The sequence below is a fragment of the Scyliorhinus canicula genome, chromosome 1, assembly GCF_902713615.1.
Source record: "Scyliorhinus canicula chromosome 1, sScyCan1.1, whole genome shotgun sequence".
In the NCBI taxonomy this organism is placed as follows: Eukaryota; Metazoa; Chordata; class Chondrichthyes; order Carcharhiniformes; family Scyliorhinidae; genus Scyliorhinus; species Scyliorhinus canicula.
Window position 1 is genome coordinate 208,527,330 of NC_052146.1, and position 20,186 is coordinate 208,547,515.

The window sequence follows — 20,186 nt, forward strand, 5'->3', positions numbered from 1 at the left end:
AGAGAGAGAGAGAGAGAGAGAGTCTAATTTGTTCTGAAGTAGAATTGCTCTATGGACCACTAAAATATCACCGTGGACCCCCAATTCGGTATTTTATTTGTGTGGACCCCCAGTAATGTTACATGGACCCCCAGGGTCCATGTGGACCCCGGTTGAGAACCATTGCTTTAAACCCTTATTCTTCATTGTAGTGCGGCTTGGGGCTGTCAATTTAGTTAACTGGATTATTTGTTCTCAGTTTGAAAGAGTAGAAAGGGAGACTGACGGGGCACTGGGTTGGGAGGCAGGAAGCAGACATGTGTTATGTTACATTCTGTGAATGAGTCTGCTATCAGAAAAAGTGTTAGTAGCTGGTTCCAGACATCACCAACTGGTTTGGATTGATATAACCCCTGCTGCACCCCCACTGAAGCAGCAGCCATCTAGCAGACTATAGCTGTGGTTCTTTGGAGGAGTATCCTGGCCACATGGGTGACCTCATAGCTGTGGCCAGAAATTTGTTGATTTATATCGGGCATCTTGAGATGGAGGCACCCTCGCTGCCAACCCATCCAGCCCGTGTCTCCCCCCCCCCCCCCCCCCCCCCCCCCAAGATGTCCCCCCTCTGACTGTGGAAGTATCTGTTTTCCAAAGTTGCCGGCTTTCCAGTTGGGTGTGCAGCCTTGGGGGTCCCTTAATTGGACGTGGAGGCCACCTTGGCTGTCTCGTGGAAGATCTCTCAGCTGGGGAGATCTGAATCCAGAGTTGGTCCTCACTCAGGTTCATACCCTAAGGGTGGTGGACTCTGCCCAAGGCCTTCCATTTTTGACAGTTTAATTATGAATGATTTAATGTCTTATGTTTATATCTTTCAGGGAAGGTATACCACTGGAAAATAAAAGATTGAAAAAGTCTCACATGGTCAATTTATCGGTGAAAGGTAAAGGAGATTGATTTTTCATTTCAATTAGATTTTTCGTAACAGAGGAACTTGCAGGTTGTAACCCTGCACTCAATCAGATTCTTTGATTCTTGAATGTTCTTTTTCAATGGCGTACGGGTCATAATTTCCCTTATGTCAGGTTGTTGGCAAGAGAGTCTGAAAGGAGTAGTGGCCAGAGACTGCATGGATAGACTTTTATATCATATATAAACAGAAAATGCTGGATAAACTCAGCAGGTCTGGTAGCATCTGTGGAGAGAGAAAAACACAGTTAGCATTTTGAATCCACATCACCCTTCTACGGAACTGAAAAGGGATAGAAATGTGAGGAATTATGTAGTCGGAGAGGCTGAGCAGTCAGACAAGAACTCTCATCAATACCCGCAACATGAGGGTCACTGCATCTGCGCACCAATTGCCTGCTTCCACAGCACAGAACCCTTCAGCAGCTCCATCTTCAAACACCCGCAGTCACATTGTAACCAGCAGCCTTCGGGTGGAATATTACTGTTGTGTACCCTGCAGACCCATCGGTCACGGAACATTGCAGTCAACAGAGCACCACACTTCCATCTCCACCAGTGATTCCAAACATCCAGCAGCAAACTTGACAACGGATTCCTTGGAAGCCCACTCCACCGTATCGAACCAGCATCGTGAAACAACAATAGATGAAGTTTGGACCAAAACTTTGCATCACCATCTCATAAATCGGACAGATGACACCACATCCAGTATCGTCGGCCCTGGATCTCGCCAAACATACGCAAAACACAGGCCGGCAACAAAACCTCAGCCTGGCACTCATTTTCCAAGTCATAATTGGCTCCGTAAAAGCACTGCAGACATGCTGCACATCGATTCCAGTCGTCCACATCAGGGTCACAAACATCCAAACTCCCGAACACCAGTAACATAACTCAACAAATTCCATGACTCAGTTCAAATACTAGTTTTCGGGGAAGTAGCCTAGCCGAAGAGGCTGCATGTCAACTGCTTCAGTTTTACCCTCATCGCCAGTTTAATAAAGGCATGAGGAGGCCAAGGCGAATTGCAGACATATTTATTAACACAACGTTATATACATAAGGCCAGGCTACAGCTTACTGGGTCCTCGCTCCTTTCTAGTCAGCCTCACACTGGCTGATCTTGTATCCCAGTGCTAGTAAGCTAACTCACCCTCAAGGGGTTTGGGGAGCTTGCACTCCCAATGAGCACAGGGAAATAATCATCCTCAATTGGACGTGGCACAGGCAGGTTATTACAATGGATCAATGGACTCAAAAAGTGAACTGCTCTCTTTCACGAATGCTGGCAGACCTGCTGAGTTTGTCCAGAATTTTCTCTCTTTGTGTGCGATTTAACAGGAAGAAAAAGAGATCGATATTTGGCGTGAATCGCGGGGTGTTTCGCAGAGCTTGCAGTGCCAAGAACGTGCTATCAAATTGGACTCTGTTGCTTTGGAAATGGAAATCGCTTATTGTCACGAGTAGGCTTCAATGAAGTTACTGTGAAAAGCCCCTAGTCGCCACATTCCGGCGCCTGTCCGGGGAGGCTGGTACGGGAATCGAACCGTGCTGCTGGCCTGCTTGGTCTGCTTTAAAAGCCAGTGATTTAGCCTGGTGAGCTTTGGGGGGCTTCTGCAGGGAACGACCCATTGAGGTTGCACTTACCTCACCTCCTGCACTGACAATCTCAGCTCATTAATGCAGGAAAAGATCGAGGCTGATCTCTTATCCCCACCGCAACCTCCAGGCACCCCCAATACCCCAACCTTTCGATTCGGGTCTCCTTGGTGCCTGGGGTGGCAGTGCTGAGGAGTTAGGCTTGCAGTGCCAAGGTGTCCCAGTGACATCCTCAGTGCCAGGGTACCACCCTACCCAGAACCCGACCACCTGGGGCACCTGTTCGCCTCGGAGACTCCTCTCCCCCCCAAGTGCCGCTATGCCTGGTCCATGTTTGTGGAAACCAGTGCTAAACGGCACCATGGTGGGGTCTCCCAAATGGGGACGTTTGATCCCGGGCCTTGGGATACTCTGGCGCAGATATATTTAAGTGAAACTAACTGCTCACCTAAATATGCAAATCTGGATTACGCCCAGTGAGGACGATCGCAACGTCTCGCGAGATCTCGTTAGATCTCGTGAGGCAGCCCAAGCACAGTAAATCTCACAAGAGGCCGTATGATGGCGGCCTTTATTTCAGATTTCCAGTATCTGCAGTATTTTGCTTTTATTTATGGGGAGATTTTCAACCCACCAACAGAACCCTCTAAGTATTTGGGATTATCATAGAATTTACAGTGCAGAAAGAGGCCATTCGGCCCATTGAGTCTGCACCGGCATTTGGAAAGAGCACCCTACCCAAGGTCAACACTTCCACCCTATCCCCATAACCTAGTAACCCCACTCTACACTAAGGGCAATTTTGGACACTAAAGGCAATTTATCATAGCCAATCCACCTAACCTGCACATCTTTGGACTGTGGGAGGAAACCAGAGCACCCAGAGGAAACCCACACACACACGGGGAGGATGTGCAGACTCCGCACAGACAGTGACCCAAGCCGGAATCGAACCTGGGACCCTGGAGCTGTGAAGCAATTGTGCTATCCACAATGCTACCGTGCTGCCCTGCATGCACGCATGCTGCGATGATCTGCACTGGACAGTGCTCCAGTTTTGGCAGCATTTCACCTGTACTCCACTCCAGAAGATTTTGGAGCAAGAGTAGACCATAGGGTCCCCAGCTTGCTTGGCCATTCAGTAAGATCATGGTTTTCTCGGGGAGGACTTGTGCCTCAGACAGGTAGGTCCCTGGTCTCTGAGTGAGAAGCCCTGAGTTATTATCCTGTTGAACTGCTACATGAATATTCCAGGACTTGTTGGTCATGTTGCAGTTCAACAGGACGATAATCACTCCCAGCTATTTCCAAAGGGATAAAATAGTGTGCAAAGATACCAAACAAACATTGTCAAAAAACAGAATAATGTGGATGCTGGAAATCTGCAGAAAATGCTGGAAAAGTCTGCAGGACCTGACAGTATCTGTGGGGAAAGAGAGAAAGAGATGCATTCCAAGGTTTGTGACCTTTCATCAGAGGTGGGACAAGTGAGAGGTGTAAGAGGTTTTGAGCGAGGCACGGGTGGGACAAGGACAAAGGGGAGGTCTGTGACTGAGTGGAGACAGGACAGATTAAATGATGGAAGAGTCTTCCAGGGCTAAAGGAAATGTTGAGGGGGTGAGAAAAGAAACAAAAGATGTGCCAGTGGAGGTGTTCTACTGACACAAAGAAAAAGAAAACAAAATGGAGCAGAGGTTATGCTCCAACTCAATGTTGAGTCTGGAAGGCTGTAAAGTGCACAGTTGATGCTGAAGTGTTACTTCCAAAGTTTATGTTTATGGTTTACCTTCTATCTCATCCCCACTTTCCTGCTTTCTGTCCAATTCCATTGATGTATAAAAATGTAATCATCTATGTCTTCAATAAACACAACATTTGAGCATGGACAGCGCTCTGGGGCATTTGTCACTCGATTCTGAATGAAATCAAACCTCTTGAGTCTGCAATTCTATTCCCCCCACCATCCCCTGCCATCGTGAGCAGAATGGAGCATATGCTCTTCTGTATCCTAGCTCTGCCCTCAAATGCCACTCACTCATTCTTCAATCAATACCAATACCACTCCGAACAATGCTCCACCTTGAGTCAATTGTATCATTTAATCCATTCTAACAATTATCTTGCATAACCCCATTGTTTTCAGATATAGAGTGGCCATAGTCAAATTGTGATAATATGGTAGTTTGATCCCAGAATGTCATGGCTCTTAATTCGGATCAAAATGAGACGTTTATATGATAGGTCACTGTGGCAAGGGGCAAGCTGGAACCTCCTATTTATTTTCGATGTGTAAGATCCTCTGTTGGTAAGTTCCACGTAAAGGATTATTTTACCCTTTCATTTGTCGTTCTCTTTTTTTTCTCCACAGCCTTCCAACAAAATCTCCAGTTGAAGGTCCCGAGGGATTCAACGGTTACCAAAGTAATTGATGCGTGTAGGAAAATTTTGGGACTAGTGGAAGACACAAGTCACCTGTCTCTGAATATTGTGACCGGCAGAATGGGTAAAGGGTTTTCTTATCAGTTTCCTGCGAGATTAGGTTGAAGGGATTTTCAGGTATTGATTTTTTTCAATCAATGAGGATTTGTAAAAAATAGTGATGCCATCAATAGACACAGCTTTATTTTCTGTCAGCATTGCTCCCGAGGTTTGCCCATGGTAGACACTAGGTGAATTGGTATCAAGGGGGCAAGGTCAAAGGGTGGTGGATTAGGGGCATGGGTTGGAATGAGCTAACACTAAATTGGCATGGTGGCTATAAAGGGCCAATGGGTTGAGTGGAGGGGCGTAGGTTGCCACGGGGGCATCAGGGGGAGGCAGTTGTATAGTGGCATTGTCACTGGACTAATAAACCAGAGACCCAGAGTAATGCTCTGGGGACCCAGGTTCAAATCCCACCACTGCCAATGGTGAAATTTGAATTCAATAAAAGTCGATTGTCATAAAATGCTATCTGGTTCATTAATGCCCCTTAGAGAAGAAAATTTGGCATCCTTATCTGGTCTGGCCTACATGTGACTCCAGATCCATTGCAAGTATTAATTATTTTTTGGATAGTCAGAGACTTTTTCCCAGCGTAGAGGGGTCAATTACTAGGGGGCATAGGTTTAAGGTGCGAGGAGCAAGGTTTAGAGGAGATGTGCGAGGCAAGTATTTTACACAGAGGGCAGTGGGTGCCTGGAACTCGCTGCCGGAGGAGGTGGTAAAAGCAGGGACGATAGTGACATTTAAGGGGCATCTTGACAAATACATGAATAGGATGGGAATAGAGGAATACGGACCCCGGAAGTGTAGAAGATTTTAGTTTGGACGGGCAGCATGGTCAGCGCAGGCTTGGAGGGCCGAAGGACCTGTTCTTGTGCTGTACTAAATATCTATGTGGTAGTCGGTATTAGAGGTATTACGGTTGTTCTGAATAATGCTGTAAGACCATTGGTGTGGGAGGTACCTGAGGCTGCTGTTTCATTGGTGAAGCCTGCCAGCTGGATCCGCCCAGTAAGGCGGAGTATAAGAGCCTGTGTTTCCCTAGCAGCTGCCTTTTGTACCTGTGCTGCTGGGGGAAACATCTAGTGCAATAAAGCCTTCAATCTCGCGTTATGATCGTGCATCAATCTATTTCACAGATACCTTACAGCACAGAAGGAGGTCATTTGGCCCATTGTGTCTGTGTTAAATGAGCAACTCGCCTAGTTCCATTCCCCCGCCTTCTCCCTGTAACCCTGCACCTGCTTCCTTTTCAGTTAAACCTTTCAGTTAACTTTTCAGTTAAAAGTTTAATTTCCTTTTGAATACTTCAATTAAACCTGCCTCAACCACACTCGGGCAGAACATTCCGAACCCTAACCACTCACTGCATAAAAAATAAAGTCTCCTCCTCTCACTTTTGCTTCTTTAACTAATCATCTTAAATCTGTGCCCTCTAGTTTTTTATCCTTTCACCAATGGGAACAGTTTCTCTCTATCTATTCTGTCCTCATGAATTTTTTAAAATTAATTCGTGGGATGTGGGCATCATTGGCTTAGTCAGCATGCCCATCCTTAATTGCGTCCCATTTCAGAGGGCATTTGAGAGTCAACCACATTGCTATGGATCTGGAGTCACATGTTGGTCAGACCAGGTAAGGATGCCAGATTTCCTTCCCTAAAGGACATTAGTAAACCAGGTGGGTTTTGAATGCCTCAGGCAAATCTCCTCTCAACCTTCTTTTATTTACGGAATATAGTCCTAACTTCCCTAATTGATCTTCTTAACTGAAGTTCCTCATCCCTAGAACCATTCTCGTGAATCTTTTCTGCACTCTCTCTCATGCCTTCACATCCCTCCAAAGTACAGCAGACTGAACTAGCATGTTCAACATAACCTCCTTGCTCTTATACTCTATTCCCCTAATAATAAAGCCCAGGATGCTGTATACTTTATTAATCACTCTCTCAACATATCCTGCCACCTTCAATGATTAATGCGCAGAAACACAAAGGTCCCTTGCTCCCATATCCACTATAGAATTGTGCCCTTTATTTTATATTGTCCCTCCCTGTTCTTCCTGCAAAAAATGAATCACCCCACACATCTCTGCATTAAACTTCATCTGCCACCTTTCTGCCCATTCTACACCTTTCCTCCTCACAATTCACATTTCTTCCAAGTTTTATATCATCCGCAAACTTTGAAACTGGATCCTGTACACCGAGGTCTGGATCATTAATATATTTTATGAATAACAAGGCTTCCAACAGTGACGCCTGGGGAACTCCACAACACAACTTCCTCCAGCACAAACTGCATCCATTAACCTTGACTTTCTGTTCCCTGTTGCTCAGCCAATTTAAATTATTAAAATTTAAGTCTCTATCAGTAATTATTTAAATCCCTCCACATTCTTGCCTACCCTATCTCAGTAAATTAATTTGCTTTTAGGATGGCATGGCCACACAGTGGTTAGCACTGTTGCTTCACAGTGCCAGGGTCCCAGGTTCGATCCCCGGCTTGGGTCACTGCCTGTACGGAATCTGCACGTTCTCCCCGTGTCTGCGTGGGTTTTCTCCGGATGCTCCGGTTTCCTCACACAAGTCCCGAAAGACGTGCTGATAGGTAAATTGGACATTCTGAATTCTCCCACAGTGTACCTGAACAGGCGCCAGAATGTGGTGACTAGAGGCTTTTCACAGTAACTTCATTGCAGTGTTAATGTAAGCCTGCTTGTGACACTAATATAGATTATTATTATTAAATTAATTTGATTTTACAATCTTCCAAGATGACTGCGCCCCTCAATTCTGGCCTTTTGCACATCCCCGATTTTAATCGCTCCAACATTGGCAGCGATGCCCTCAATTGCCTGGGTCCTAAACTCAGGAATACCCTCCCTACACCTCCTCGCCTACCTACCTCTTTCTCATCCGTTAAGCTTTTAGTTGCCGAATGTTGTCTATTGTGGCTCAGGATCAGGTTTTGTTTGATAGCTGTTCCTGTGACATGACATAAGGGACATTTTCTTACATCAATAATGCTACATATATACAAGTCATTGTCTTGAAGATTGTTTCTGGAAATTGTCACACATAGATTTTAGCATGGCTAATAGTCTTGCTCAGGGGGTATCTCAATACTGGCCTACATTACGTATCTTCTAGAATCAATTTACAGAGCTGACATTGCAATTTATCGTCTTAATCAGTATTAAAATACTATTTAAACAATATTATTGACTATTGAATGTTTCTAAGGCTGTTTTCTTAAAGTGAAATGTTATATCTATGTCTCTCACCACAATAACAAAGTGGTGAAGAATAAGTCTCAAGTTAGGGAAAGGGTGCAGTGGGAGGAGAGGCTGGTCGATGAGATCTTGAGGGTGGATTGGAGGTACTCTGTGGTGCCGGAGGAGGAGTTGTTGAAGGAGAAGCAGAGGCTTCAGATGGAGTTTGGGTTGGTGTCCACTGGGAAGGCAGTGGGCAGTTGCGGAGAGCCTAAGGGGCAGTTTACGAATACAGGAAGAAAGCAAATAGGATCCTGGCCCATCAGCTGCAGCATAAGGCGCCGGTGGCGAGTGTGCGGACGAATTGAGTGAGTTTGGGGTACTTAAGGTTTCGCCGCGGGCCGAGACAGTGGTGCCTGCTCTCCCCGATGTTTTTCGCCTTCGTGGTAGAGCCGCTGGCAATGGTGCTTAGGGCATCCAAGGACTGGAGAGGGATTGGGCAGGTGGGTGTCGAACATACGGTTTCACTGCATGCGGATGACTTATTATTATACATTTCAGACCCATTGGGCAGCATTGGGGGGATTATGGAGATCTTAGGGGAATTTGGCCAGTTTTACGGATATAAATTGAACATGGGAAAGAGTGAGGTATTCCTGATCAATACCAGAGGGCAGGAAAGGAGGTTAGTGGAGTTGCTGTTCAGAGTAGTGGGGACAAGCTTTAGGAACCTTGGTATTCAGATGGCGCGGAGCTTGGCTCGATTTTGTAGGGGCTGAAGGCGGATTTTAAGAGGTGGGACGTTTTGCCGCTGTCTGGCAGGGCAGATGCAGACAGTAAAAATGACGGTGCTGCCTAGGTTTCTGTTTGTGTTTCAGAACCTCGCTATCTTCTCCCTAAGTAATTTTTCAGGAAAGTTAATGGGTTGATCTCGAGGTTTGTTGGGTGGGGAAGGCGCTGCAGTGCGGTTGTTTTTTTTGGAACGAGGGGGGGGAGGGCCGAATTTGATGAATTATAGATGAATTATTATTAGGTGGCAAATATTGCGATGGTGAGGAAATGGGGTGCGGAGGCGAGGTCGGTCTGGGGTCAGGTGGAGACGGCTTTGTGTAGGGAATGAGCTTGAGGGCTTTGTTGTTGGCGCCTTTGCCGCTCTCACTGGCCAGGTATATGTGGGCCCAGTGGTGTTGGCTTTAAGGGTTTGGGGGCAGTGTAGGGAGCACGTGGGATTGGAGGGTAGGTTATTGGCAGCTGGGGATTGAGTACTTCAGGGAATTGTTTATTGGGGGGAAATGTGCGGGGTGAGGGAAGTTGGAGGAATTGTATGGATTGCCCAAGAGGAATGGTTTTAGGTAACAGCAGAATCGGGATTATGTGAGGAGAGAAGTGCCGTCCTTCCTGGGACTGCTGCCTCCGTTGTTGCAAGACAAGTTCTTGTCGGAGGCCGAAATAAGGGTGGAAGGAATTGATCATGTGGGTGGGCGCCCTGGTGGAGGATGTCAAGCGCAAATGGGAGAAGGAGCTTGGAGGGGAGGTGGAGGCCGGGACATGGGCTGAGGCCTTGCAGAGAGTGAACGCGTCCTCGTTGTATGCGAGGTTAAGCCTCATCCAGTTTAAAGTGGTACGTAGGGCCCACATGACGTTGGGGCGGATCAGCAAATTCTTTGAGGAGATGGAAGACAGGTGTGGGCGGTGTGCAGGGATGGGGGGAGGGGGGGGGGGGGGGGGGGCGGCGGGAATCACATCCAAATGTTCTGGCCATGTCCAAGACTGAGGGGTTCTGGCAGGGGTTCTTGGATGTGACGTCCGAGACTCTGGGTGTGAGAGTGGCTCCGATCCGGAGGTGGCGATATTTGGTGTGTCGGAAGACCTGGGAGTCCTGGGGGAGGGGAAGGTTTGGTGGGGCGTCAAAGGCAGTGGTGTGGGTGAGCGATTTAGCAGAATTCCTGAGGTTGGAGAAGGTCGAGTTCGCCCTGCGGGGGTCAGTGGAAGGGTTCACCCGGAGGTGGAAACCGTTCATTGATTTCTTCGAGGAGGATTGAGGGGGTCAGCAAAGGGTTGGCGGGGTTCTTGGGGGGATGGGGTTAAAATTGGGAAGGCGGGTACGGGGTTGGGGTCAGCGGACCTGGAGGGCTGTGGTTGTTTATTGGGTTGATGTGTAGCTTTTCTGATAATCTGTATATTTTTGATAAAAAGCCTTGAATAAAAATATTTTAAAAAAAGAATGAGTTTCAAGGGTAAAATTGACAGTAACAGTTTTCCAAGAACTGAGAACACAAAAACATAAGAAGTGTAATAGGGACTATTCAGTTCTTCTAGGGCACTTTGCTATTGAATCAGATCATGGCTAATACTTTACCTCTACTCCACCTTCCGAAACTATCCCCATATCTCGTAATTCCCTTAGTATCCAAAATCTATCTATTGCCTCTGTCTTGAATATACTCAATAAGTGAGAATCCACAAATCTCTGGAGTAGAGGACTCCGAAGATTCGCAATGCTCTGAATGAAGAAATTTATCCTCATTTCAGTCCGAAATGGTTGAACCCTTATTCTGAGATTCTGACTTCTATTTTTACATTCCCCAGCCAGGGAAGAGCATCTACTGTCAGGGAATAGCTATTGCAGAAGTGGGTGATGGAGATAGTCTTGAAGACGATGGGGAGAGCAATGAAGTATGGAATCAGGTTGATGGTGCGAGCTATCGTGAGGCTGCTGAAGGAAAGTTGGACAATCAAAGAGCCGGGGTGGGAAAGGGGCATGTTGGGGACTGAGGATAAGATGTTGGGAACTTAGGAACAAGTCAAGTGACCGGCTGGTTAAATGGAGAGTTGGGAAAATGATGGCAACTCATGTAAAAATTTTGTATACAAAGCAATCAATGCACGCCTCACCTTCACAGTCTGTTGCAAATAAAGGGATCATGGGAAAGGGATGTCTGAGGCGGTGATGCACAAAACTAAAACAAGCAAATGTGTTTGTCAACAGAGACCGAGGAACTGCAAGCAGAGAAACAAATCAGTGAACTGAAGCTTGTGGAGAAAAAAGAGCTCAAACTAAAACTGTGCAAGAAAGCGAGTGCTAATCTCAACAGGTTGGAAAAAGGGGTAGGTTCGACATCAGATCTTGGTCCGTGAGTACATGACTATGAAGATGAAGAATGACTGCAGAATTGTGAAGCTAAGAGCCAAGCTGAATTAATGAGTACAATCCATCTTTTAATGAAATACAAAACAATTCCTCTTTTCCCCCCTTTAGTTTATGGCCCAATAACAGTATTGGAAAGCAGTATTTTAACAAATTAGCATTTTCCCGGCCAAATTTTATTTCACAAGGGGTGGGATTATCCAGTCCTACCTGCCCCGGAATCAGAAATTCCTGCCCGAGGTCAACAAACCTTTCACCAATCCATCAAATCACCTGTCCTACCCACAATTCCTGCGGCGGGCCAGACCAAAGGATTTCGGCCAATATTCCTGCAAAGGATTTTTCACGTAATTTCTCTGCACACAAGTGGAAGCAAAACTGAGAAAAATCTGAAAACAATTTTAAAACCAGCAATTGAAGGTGGTAGGACAGGTTGAGAGCGCAGTTAATAAAGCATGGAGTATCCTAGGCTTTATTAACAGGGGCCCAGTTCAAGAGTAAGAAGATTATATTCAACTTGCATTGAACACTGGGTTCAACCTCAGCTGGAGTATTGTGACCAGTTCTGGGCACCACACTTTAGGAAAGATGTGAAGACGTTAGAGAGAGAGCGCAGAATAGATTCACGAGAATGGTTCCAGGGATGAGGAACTTCAGCTACGCAGATAGATTGGAGAAGTTGGGACTATTTCCCTTGGAGAAGAGAAGGTTTGAAAGGAGATTTGATCGAAGTGTTGAAAATCATGAGGGGCAGAGTTAATGAGGAGGAACTTCCCACTGACGGAGGGCACAGAGAACGAGGAGACACAGACTGAAGGGAATTGGCAAAATAAACAATGGAGACAGGAGGAGAAACCTTTTCCACGTGGTGAGCGGTTAGAATCTGGAATGCACTGTCTGAGAGGTTGGTGGAGACAGGTTCATTCCAGGCATTTCAAGTTGGAATTGGAATGTTATCCGAAAAGGAAGAATGTGCAGGGTTACGGGGAGAAGGTGGGGGAATGGCATTAATTGCATTGCTCATTGGAAGGCAGTTACAGACACGATGGGCTGAATGGCCTCTTCCTGTGCTCTAACTATCTGCTGTATGATGTTTTAATAAATATTGTAGAAATATCGCAGAAAGGATGAATTTTTTTTATTAACAGCTAGGGTATCAATGCTATAAAGTGCTGAACTAATCCAGATTGCCCACTGAATATTCCCTGTCTTTTTTTAAAAAGTATTTTTGTTAAGGTTTTGCAGAATTTTTCATAATAAAACAGTAGTAACAATAATAACAAAACAAACTAGAGTGAACATTAACATAGTGCAAAAAGAGAATATACAATAACAATTAAATAGACATTACCCCACGCGACTCAGTCTTCCCACACCATCCCAATGAAACACTCACCCCCCCCCCCCCCCCCCACCCTACAGATTGCTGCTGCTGCTGACATTTTAATTTTCCCCGAGAAAGTCGACAAACGGCTGCCGCCTCCGAGAGAACCCGAGCGTAGACCCTCTTAAGGCAAACTTTATTTTCTCGAGGCTGAGAAACACAGCCATGTCGTTAACCCAAGTCTCTACACTCAGGGGCTTCGAGCCCCTCCACATTAATAAAATCTGTCTCCGGGCTACTAGGGAGGCAAAGGCCAAGACGTCGGCCTCTATCGCCCCTGAACTCCTGGGTCTTCTGACACTCCAAAGATCGCTATTTGTGGACTCTGCACCACCCGTGTGTTAAGCACCTTGGACATTGCCCTCGAGAACCCTTGCCAGAACTCTCTAAGCTCCGGGCATGCCCAAAACATGTGAACATGGTTTGCAGGGCTGCCTTTGCACCTCATACAACTGTCTTCTACCCCAAAAAACTTGCTCATTCTCGCTGCGGTCATGTGTGCCTGATGGACCACCTTAAATTGAATTAGACTGAGCCTGGCACATGATGAGGAGGAATTAACCCTGCCCAGGACCTCTACCCACAGACCCGCTTCCAACACCTCACCTAGCTCCTCCTCCCACTTGCCCTTGAGCTCCTCCACCGGGGTTTCCTCCGCCTCCTGTAGTTCCTGGTAGATATCCGACACCTTCCCCTCCCCCACCCAGGTGCCGGAGACCACCCTGTCCTGTATCCTCAGTGGCGGCAGCATCGGAAAGGCCACTACCTGTTTTTTCAGGAAGGCTCGTACTTGCTGATATTTAAAGGCGTTTCCTGGTGGCAGATTAAATTTGACCTCTAGCGCCTTCAAACTGGGAAAGCTTCCGTCTATGAACAGATCTCCCATCCTTCTGATGTCTGCCCTTTGCCAGCTCTGGAACCCACCATCCATCCTCCCCGGGACAAACCTGTGGTTGAATATTCCCTGTCTTTATCTATGCTCCTGACTGTCTAACGTGGACCAAACCAGCCTGTTAATGGGTTTGTAATGGAACATTAGCTAATATCCTCTCTCTTTTCTCTCACTCTCGCAGTCTGTCCTATCTTTTTAGATTACAAAACTTTCTTCCGTTAATTTATTTCTCCATTTCTACATATTATTTCTTTGAACATACAGGAACACCAGAATACTGTTGCAGCTGTCAGCAACATTTCTTTGAAACCACGATCTCAAAAGTTGCTTGATTACAAATTTGGGGTATTAGAGTGTGGGCTGTGTCAATACAAAATGAGTGGTTCCAGAGAAAAAAGTAAATACTAAAACCTGAAACGACGCTCACTTCAACAGTATCAAAGGGAAAAGGGGCAAGTTTATACGAAATGCCCTCTTTGTTTTGAGAGGAAATGATATTATTGATCCTGGACAAGGTTACTGAATAAGTAAACACTCCTTAAAGATTGACAGCCCGTTCTGGGGCTGTGCACTCTGGGTTTGGTTCAGCTGAGTTGCTTTCACAAGGTGTTTCTGCAGGAATTTTTAACACGCTCATATTAACTCCCTCGATGCACTTGTTTTTAATTACAGGCATTAAGTAATGGACATGTTAAGCAATCATATTGTAAAAGTTCGGACTTCAAATATACCTCTGTAAATAAGAGCAGGTAGCTATTGCAAACGCAACTAACTTCACTTTAGTGTTGCATTGACTCCACGGTGGAACAGAACAAAACACAACAGCCTCGAAATTCATTGGCTGTTTTATATCTGTAAAAACAGGTGCTTTCTCCTCCAATATGGACGTGCAGTATGAGTGCGTCTGCACATGCATGCATGCATGTGTGTGTGTGTGTGTGTGTGTGTGCACACATTCCATGTTGGAAGTGTTTTGCCTGCCATATTGGTAAAGGATAATTTAAAAAAAATTAATATTAGAGTACCCAATTCATTTTTTCCAATTAAGGGGCAATTTAGCGTGGCCAATCCACCTACCTGGCACATCTTTGGGTTGTGGGGGCGAAACCCATGCAAACACGAGGAAAATGTACAAACTTCACACGGACAATGACCCAGTGCCGGGATCGAACCTGGGACCTCGGCGCCATGAGGTAGCAGTGCTAACCATTGTGTCACCTGCTGCCCCATTGGTAAAAGATAATGATTAGATTTCCAGGCACTGAATCAGGAGTTAGGCTGTGTGCCAATGGAATTAGGGTGGCGTTACACAAGTTAACGAGGAGGTCTTGAAGCGCAGTGGGTAGCAACTCTGCCTCAGGGCCAGAAGCTCACTCCAGGATTTGATAGCCAAGAAAGGTATGTTCATAATGCCACAAAAACATGTGTTGTAGCAACCTCTAAACACTTCCAACACATGTCAACGACAGGATGCAAGAGCAGGAGAGATTCCTGTTTAGGTATAAGATGGAAAGAACGTTGAAACCTCTACCATCACCATACATGACTCCAAACTACAACAAGCATTTAAGTGTGCATGTTGTCACAGTAACTCAGACTTCCTGGGTGAACTGCAACACAAAATGGAACAATGCCATATACATGTATGAAGCATGAAGGGGAGGCGATGAAATAGCTGCATTGTCACTGGACTAGTAATCCAGAGACCCAGAGTAATGCTCTGGGGGCCCAGGTTCGAATCCCACCATGGCAGATGGTGAAATTTGAATTCAATAAATATCTGGAATTAGAAGTCTAATGGTGGCTATGAAACTATTGTTCCTCTTTGCATACTCTCAGAGCCATTTCATCTAAATCCAGACTGCCCCAGTAGAGGTTCCCAGTGCGAAGACTTGGAGATGGCTATGAGATTGTTGATTCCTTTCAAAACCCAAACAAGCCCAATCAAAGCACCTCTTAACCATCTACATTGCAGGGAATTCAAGCATAGTGTGTATAGTCATTCCCCATATTCTAAGATGGTGAAATTTGAATTCAATAAAAATCAGGAATTAAAAGTCTAATGATGACCAATCTGTTTCGGGGTGTGAAGTGATATTTGTGGAGGACGTTACCAGAGCTCTAACCATTGCCGATTGTCGTAAAAACCCATCTGGTTCACTAATGTCCTTTAGGGAAGGAAATCTGTCGTCTTTACCTGGTCTGGCCTAAATGTGACGCCAGACCCACAGCAATATGGCTGACTCTTAACTTAATTAGGGTTGGGCAATAAATGCTGGCACAGCCTGCAACGCCCACATCCCATGAACGAATAAAAATAAAATCAAAACCGTGCAATTAAACGCTACAGCTACAGGTGCCAAACAGCAAATAAAAACATGAAAAAAGTAACTCCTAGATTTATTTGATGAAAGGGGGCAGGGATAAAAACAAAAAGGAAAGATGGAGGTAAATAACTTTGACCCTGATGGAGAACTTAGCATAAGACAGTGAGGAGAAACTGCAGATGGAATGGAAGATCGGAACCAAAACTTAGGTTGCAAGGAGAAATTATTCCATAAGAAAAGATAATAAATTGGATCTCTTCCTGAAAAAGAGTTCATTTTACCACATAATTTCCAAATAAAACAATTATTTAAGGTTTTTTTTGGCTCTGGAGGAATCTCAGGGGCTGTGACTCCAACCTGGAAACTACCTCTCCCCCTGACTCACTCTGCTTCACAATATACTGAATTAAATATTTGGGATGGTATTTTATCAAATTCCTTGGAGCAGTAGCTGACGGGTTGGGCTGTTGATAGACACATGTCCACACTCGTGTGAGTGTTTCTTTAGGAAAAGAATTCTCCAGGCATCCAAGTTTAAAACACGGATAACATTTGGCCTTGAACAGATTGCAAGCACAATTCCTATGGGATTCGCGGTGACTGGAGGAGACAAGTTTGAGGAGGGACAGCTGCTGGGGGCTTCGGAAAGAGCGGTCAACTGCGTTTAGTCACTGTTTCCCTCCATTCATAGCAAGCGTGAAAGAGTGAAGTTTGCTCTGGGAAATACCTCCCACAGCTTGGCTCCATATTGTTAAAAACAATAAGTAGATTCCAAACACTCCACCTTTACGAAATGCCTTTTAAGGTACTCTTTCCTCCAAGTTTATTTTTGTAAACCTGTGCATGCATGTTGTCATGTCAATCCATTACATTGTGACCGATTGACTAGCCTTAAGCTCCAGACACCCAGAAGCCTGAATTTTGTTGCTTCTTTAAGCATATCCTTTTATTCATTCACAGCATATGGTCATCACTGACAAGGCCAGTATTCATAGTCCATCCCTAATTTCCCTCAGGAAGGTGGTGGTGAGCCACTCTCTTGACAGCTGAGTGGCTTACTAGGCCTTTTCAGAGTCAACCACATTACTGTGTGTCCAGAGTCACATCCAAGCCAGACCAGGCGAGGACAGCAGATTTCCTTCCCTGAACCAGATGGATTTTTACATCAATCCATGATCATTGTTACTAATACCAGCTTTTGTTTTAAAATTCCAGATTTATTTAATGAGAAGAATGTAAATTCCCCCATGCTTTAGTGGGCCTACATTGCAAGTGTCCAGATCATTAGTCCAGGCCTCTGGGTTACTGGTCCAGCTATCATACCTGTAAACTTGCACTTTCTGCTTCAGAAAGAAAGGAAATGTTGTTTGAAAAGAAGTAGACACAGGTAAAGGAAGCGATCAGCTCAGACTGAACTATTTCTGTTGATTCTGGGCCTCAGTTCAAGCCCACACCTGTACGTCACGCTTTGGCATTCTGTTGCACATTCGTAAAGCAACACCAGTTCTCATTGTCTTGTGTACATTCAGCCGATAAGCATCTAAAGATGAAAAGGATTATTAAGTATCCTGACCCTTAAATATGAACCAGGAATTTTTTGGAACAGCATCACTGGCGAGTCATTCCAAATGAAAACAGAAGATGCTGAAAAACACTCAGCAGGTCAGGCAGTATCTGAGGAGCGAGAAACAGAGATAACATTTCAATTCACTGCCCTTTCTGTCCTGAGAACAAGGATATTTTCTGAGATTTGTTCATGGATGCAATAGGAGGCTGCAAGTCACTGGAGAGTGTTGGAGCTTTCCAGCTATGAGGGATTAGGGTTTTAAGAGCAGTGGAACATAAGTAGAGTTGCCAATTACCACCTCCATCCTCCCCCACCTCAACCCAGACCCCCAGCATGAATTGAAGATCAGTCTCCAGGAAACAGCTATGCGCAATCCTGGAGAAACATCATAGGGATTGGACTTGTTAAAATTTTCTTTGAATATTTCTCTTTACCAGACATAAAAATAAAATGGGGTGAAAGTTCCATTTTGCTGACAGTCAAACATTGTTCAATGGGTCTCTTTGTTTCCCATTGGCGTAGGAAAGCTGTGCATCACAAGTACGGAAGTGTTGGCCGACTAATGGCTGGAATGTGAGGGAAGTCATGTGATTAATGCATTTAACCACAGTTGGCAACGGTAAATATAACATCACATGTATGAGTGAGAGTAGGCTGGGGTGCCAGATAGCCTTTGAGGTTGCTCGACCATTCAATAAGATTGTGCAGGATCCTCTAACTCCATTCTACTTTCCTGGTCTTGGGAGCAGCTCAATTCCGTTTCAGGAAATTTAGGGTCTACCTTGAAAGATTAGGACACAAAGCAATCGTCTCACATTTAAGAGAGGGAGGGGATGAGATGGCCAATGCCCTGGAGATGAAATGCGAACAATCTTGATGCAGCAGAAGATGAGGGACAAGAAGCCAATCTCAAGGCTGACAATACAACTGTGGACCCAGCTTAAGGTGTCAGCTGGTGGGAGGTAGACTACGACGATGCTAGTGCTGCACAGCTGTTCAAGAGGATGGTTATGGCTGTGATACCACTTGGCTGAAGGAATTTGGGATTCTTTAAAGTCTCCAAGTCAGATACCCAGTGGAAACAACCAAGATTGGTGGAAGTAATAGTGAGGTGGATTTGGACGCCATTAACATGTGTGTGAAAGCTGATCCCAACTCTTCCCAAATAATGTTGGGAATGTGTAATGTGTAAATGATGAAAAGGAGGAGGCCAGAGATACACCAGAGCTAACAGTGGGGCACTGGAGGAGAAACCGTTTGAGACAATGGACGCGATTTAACTAAATAGGAACAAAGTCCCATAGCACTTAGCTGTGTGTTTCCCACCGCTCACGGCGCTGAGAAGCAAAATGCTATCAAATGTCCCTCAGGTTAGATAGGGGGCCTCAGTGGGGAACGTACGGCCAAGGCCGCACACAGCCCTGTTGTCTGCACTGAGGAGCTCCACCCATCACTCACCAGTGTAGCAAGAGATTGGGACGCCATTTAAAAATGGAGTCCTGATCTCTGGAGCTCCCGACATGACTCCTGACCTCCCCCCCCCCCACCCGAAGCCCCAACTCACTATGAGGCCCAACCCCCGCATCCCCCCAAAACCTGGCCCAATCACCACCACATAAAAAATGCCAGTCTGGCACTGCCAGAGTGTCCAGGTAGCACCAGCAGTGCCAGGGTGCCACCCTGCTCAAAGGAATGCACCTGGGAGCCTCTGATCCCCTGGCAGACCCCCCACATTCCATCTGGTCCCTGTTTGTGGAAACCAGCACTGAACAGAGCTCGCCCCAGGTCTCTGAGGTAAAGGGGATCGATCCCAACAACTCCGGTGCCTTGGGAAACTGCATATTAGAGTGAGACTGGCTGCCTCGCTCTAATATGCATATTTTCCAAAAAGTGATCACGCCCACAATGGGCAGGAGTCACATCGCAACGTCTCACGAGATTGCATTAAGTCTAGCGAGGCATGCAAACCAGGTAGATCCTGGGAGAGGGATCTCCCAGCTTCTATCGGCCAAGTTGCACCACATGGCCGGTAGATCGCACCCTATATAATAATTATAATACAACAGGTAGGAGTGGGAACAGGGAAAGGGCCATGGAGGAAGTATGTTCAAGTTGGAAACTAATAAAATTTAGGATATGAAATTACGTTTGGAATACAAGATGATTCACTCTCTGCACAAAAAAGTATCATTCATCTTTCTTATTTCTTTACCAATAACAACACCTGAGATTCCAGAAGTCAAAAACTGCATTTCACAATTGACTCCTGATAAAATTGAGGCTAGGCAGTTTTAGAAACATCCAAAGTCTTAGCTTGTGAGGATTCTGCTGTAGGGGTGGTCTAAGACCAGAGGGCGCTAAAACATCCCCCTTTGAGTTGCCCCTTGTGATCAAGGTCAGAAAAAAGATCACACGCTTTGGTATTTTGACTGTTTTTCACTTAACCCTTTGAATACTGAACTTGGTTTGCGAGCTTTCAAGAACATTTATATTTTCTATGTAAGAACAGGCTGATTCTCCATTGCGAGTCCGCCCCGCTATCGTTGCTAGCAAGGACGGAGAACTTCGCCATGCCGTTCGCTGGCATCGAGATTCTCTAGTCCCGCTGCTTGTCAATGGGAATTC

At 45.7% G+C, this 20,186-nt stretch overlaps 1 protein-coding gene across 1 annotated transcript in view; it reads left to right on the plus strand.

Moving 5' to 3' along the window:
* Nucleotides 1-20,186, plus strand: part of LOC119971330 — a 121,400-nt gene that overhangs the window by 70,839 nt on the left and 30,375 nt on the right. Inside the window, exons 8-10 of the mRNA XM_038806738.1 lie at nt 855-919; nt 4,916-5,050; nt 11,233-11,351. Coding sequence (XP_038662666.1) covers nt 855-919; nt 4,916-5,050; nt 11,233-11,351 — 319 coding nt within the window. The remainder of the gene's footprint in view (nt 1-854; nt 920-4,915; nt 5,051-11,232; nt 11,352-20,186) is intronic.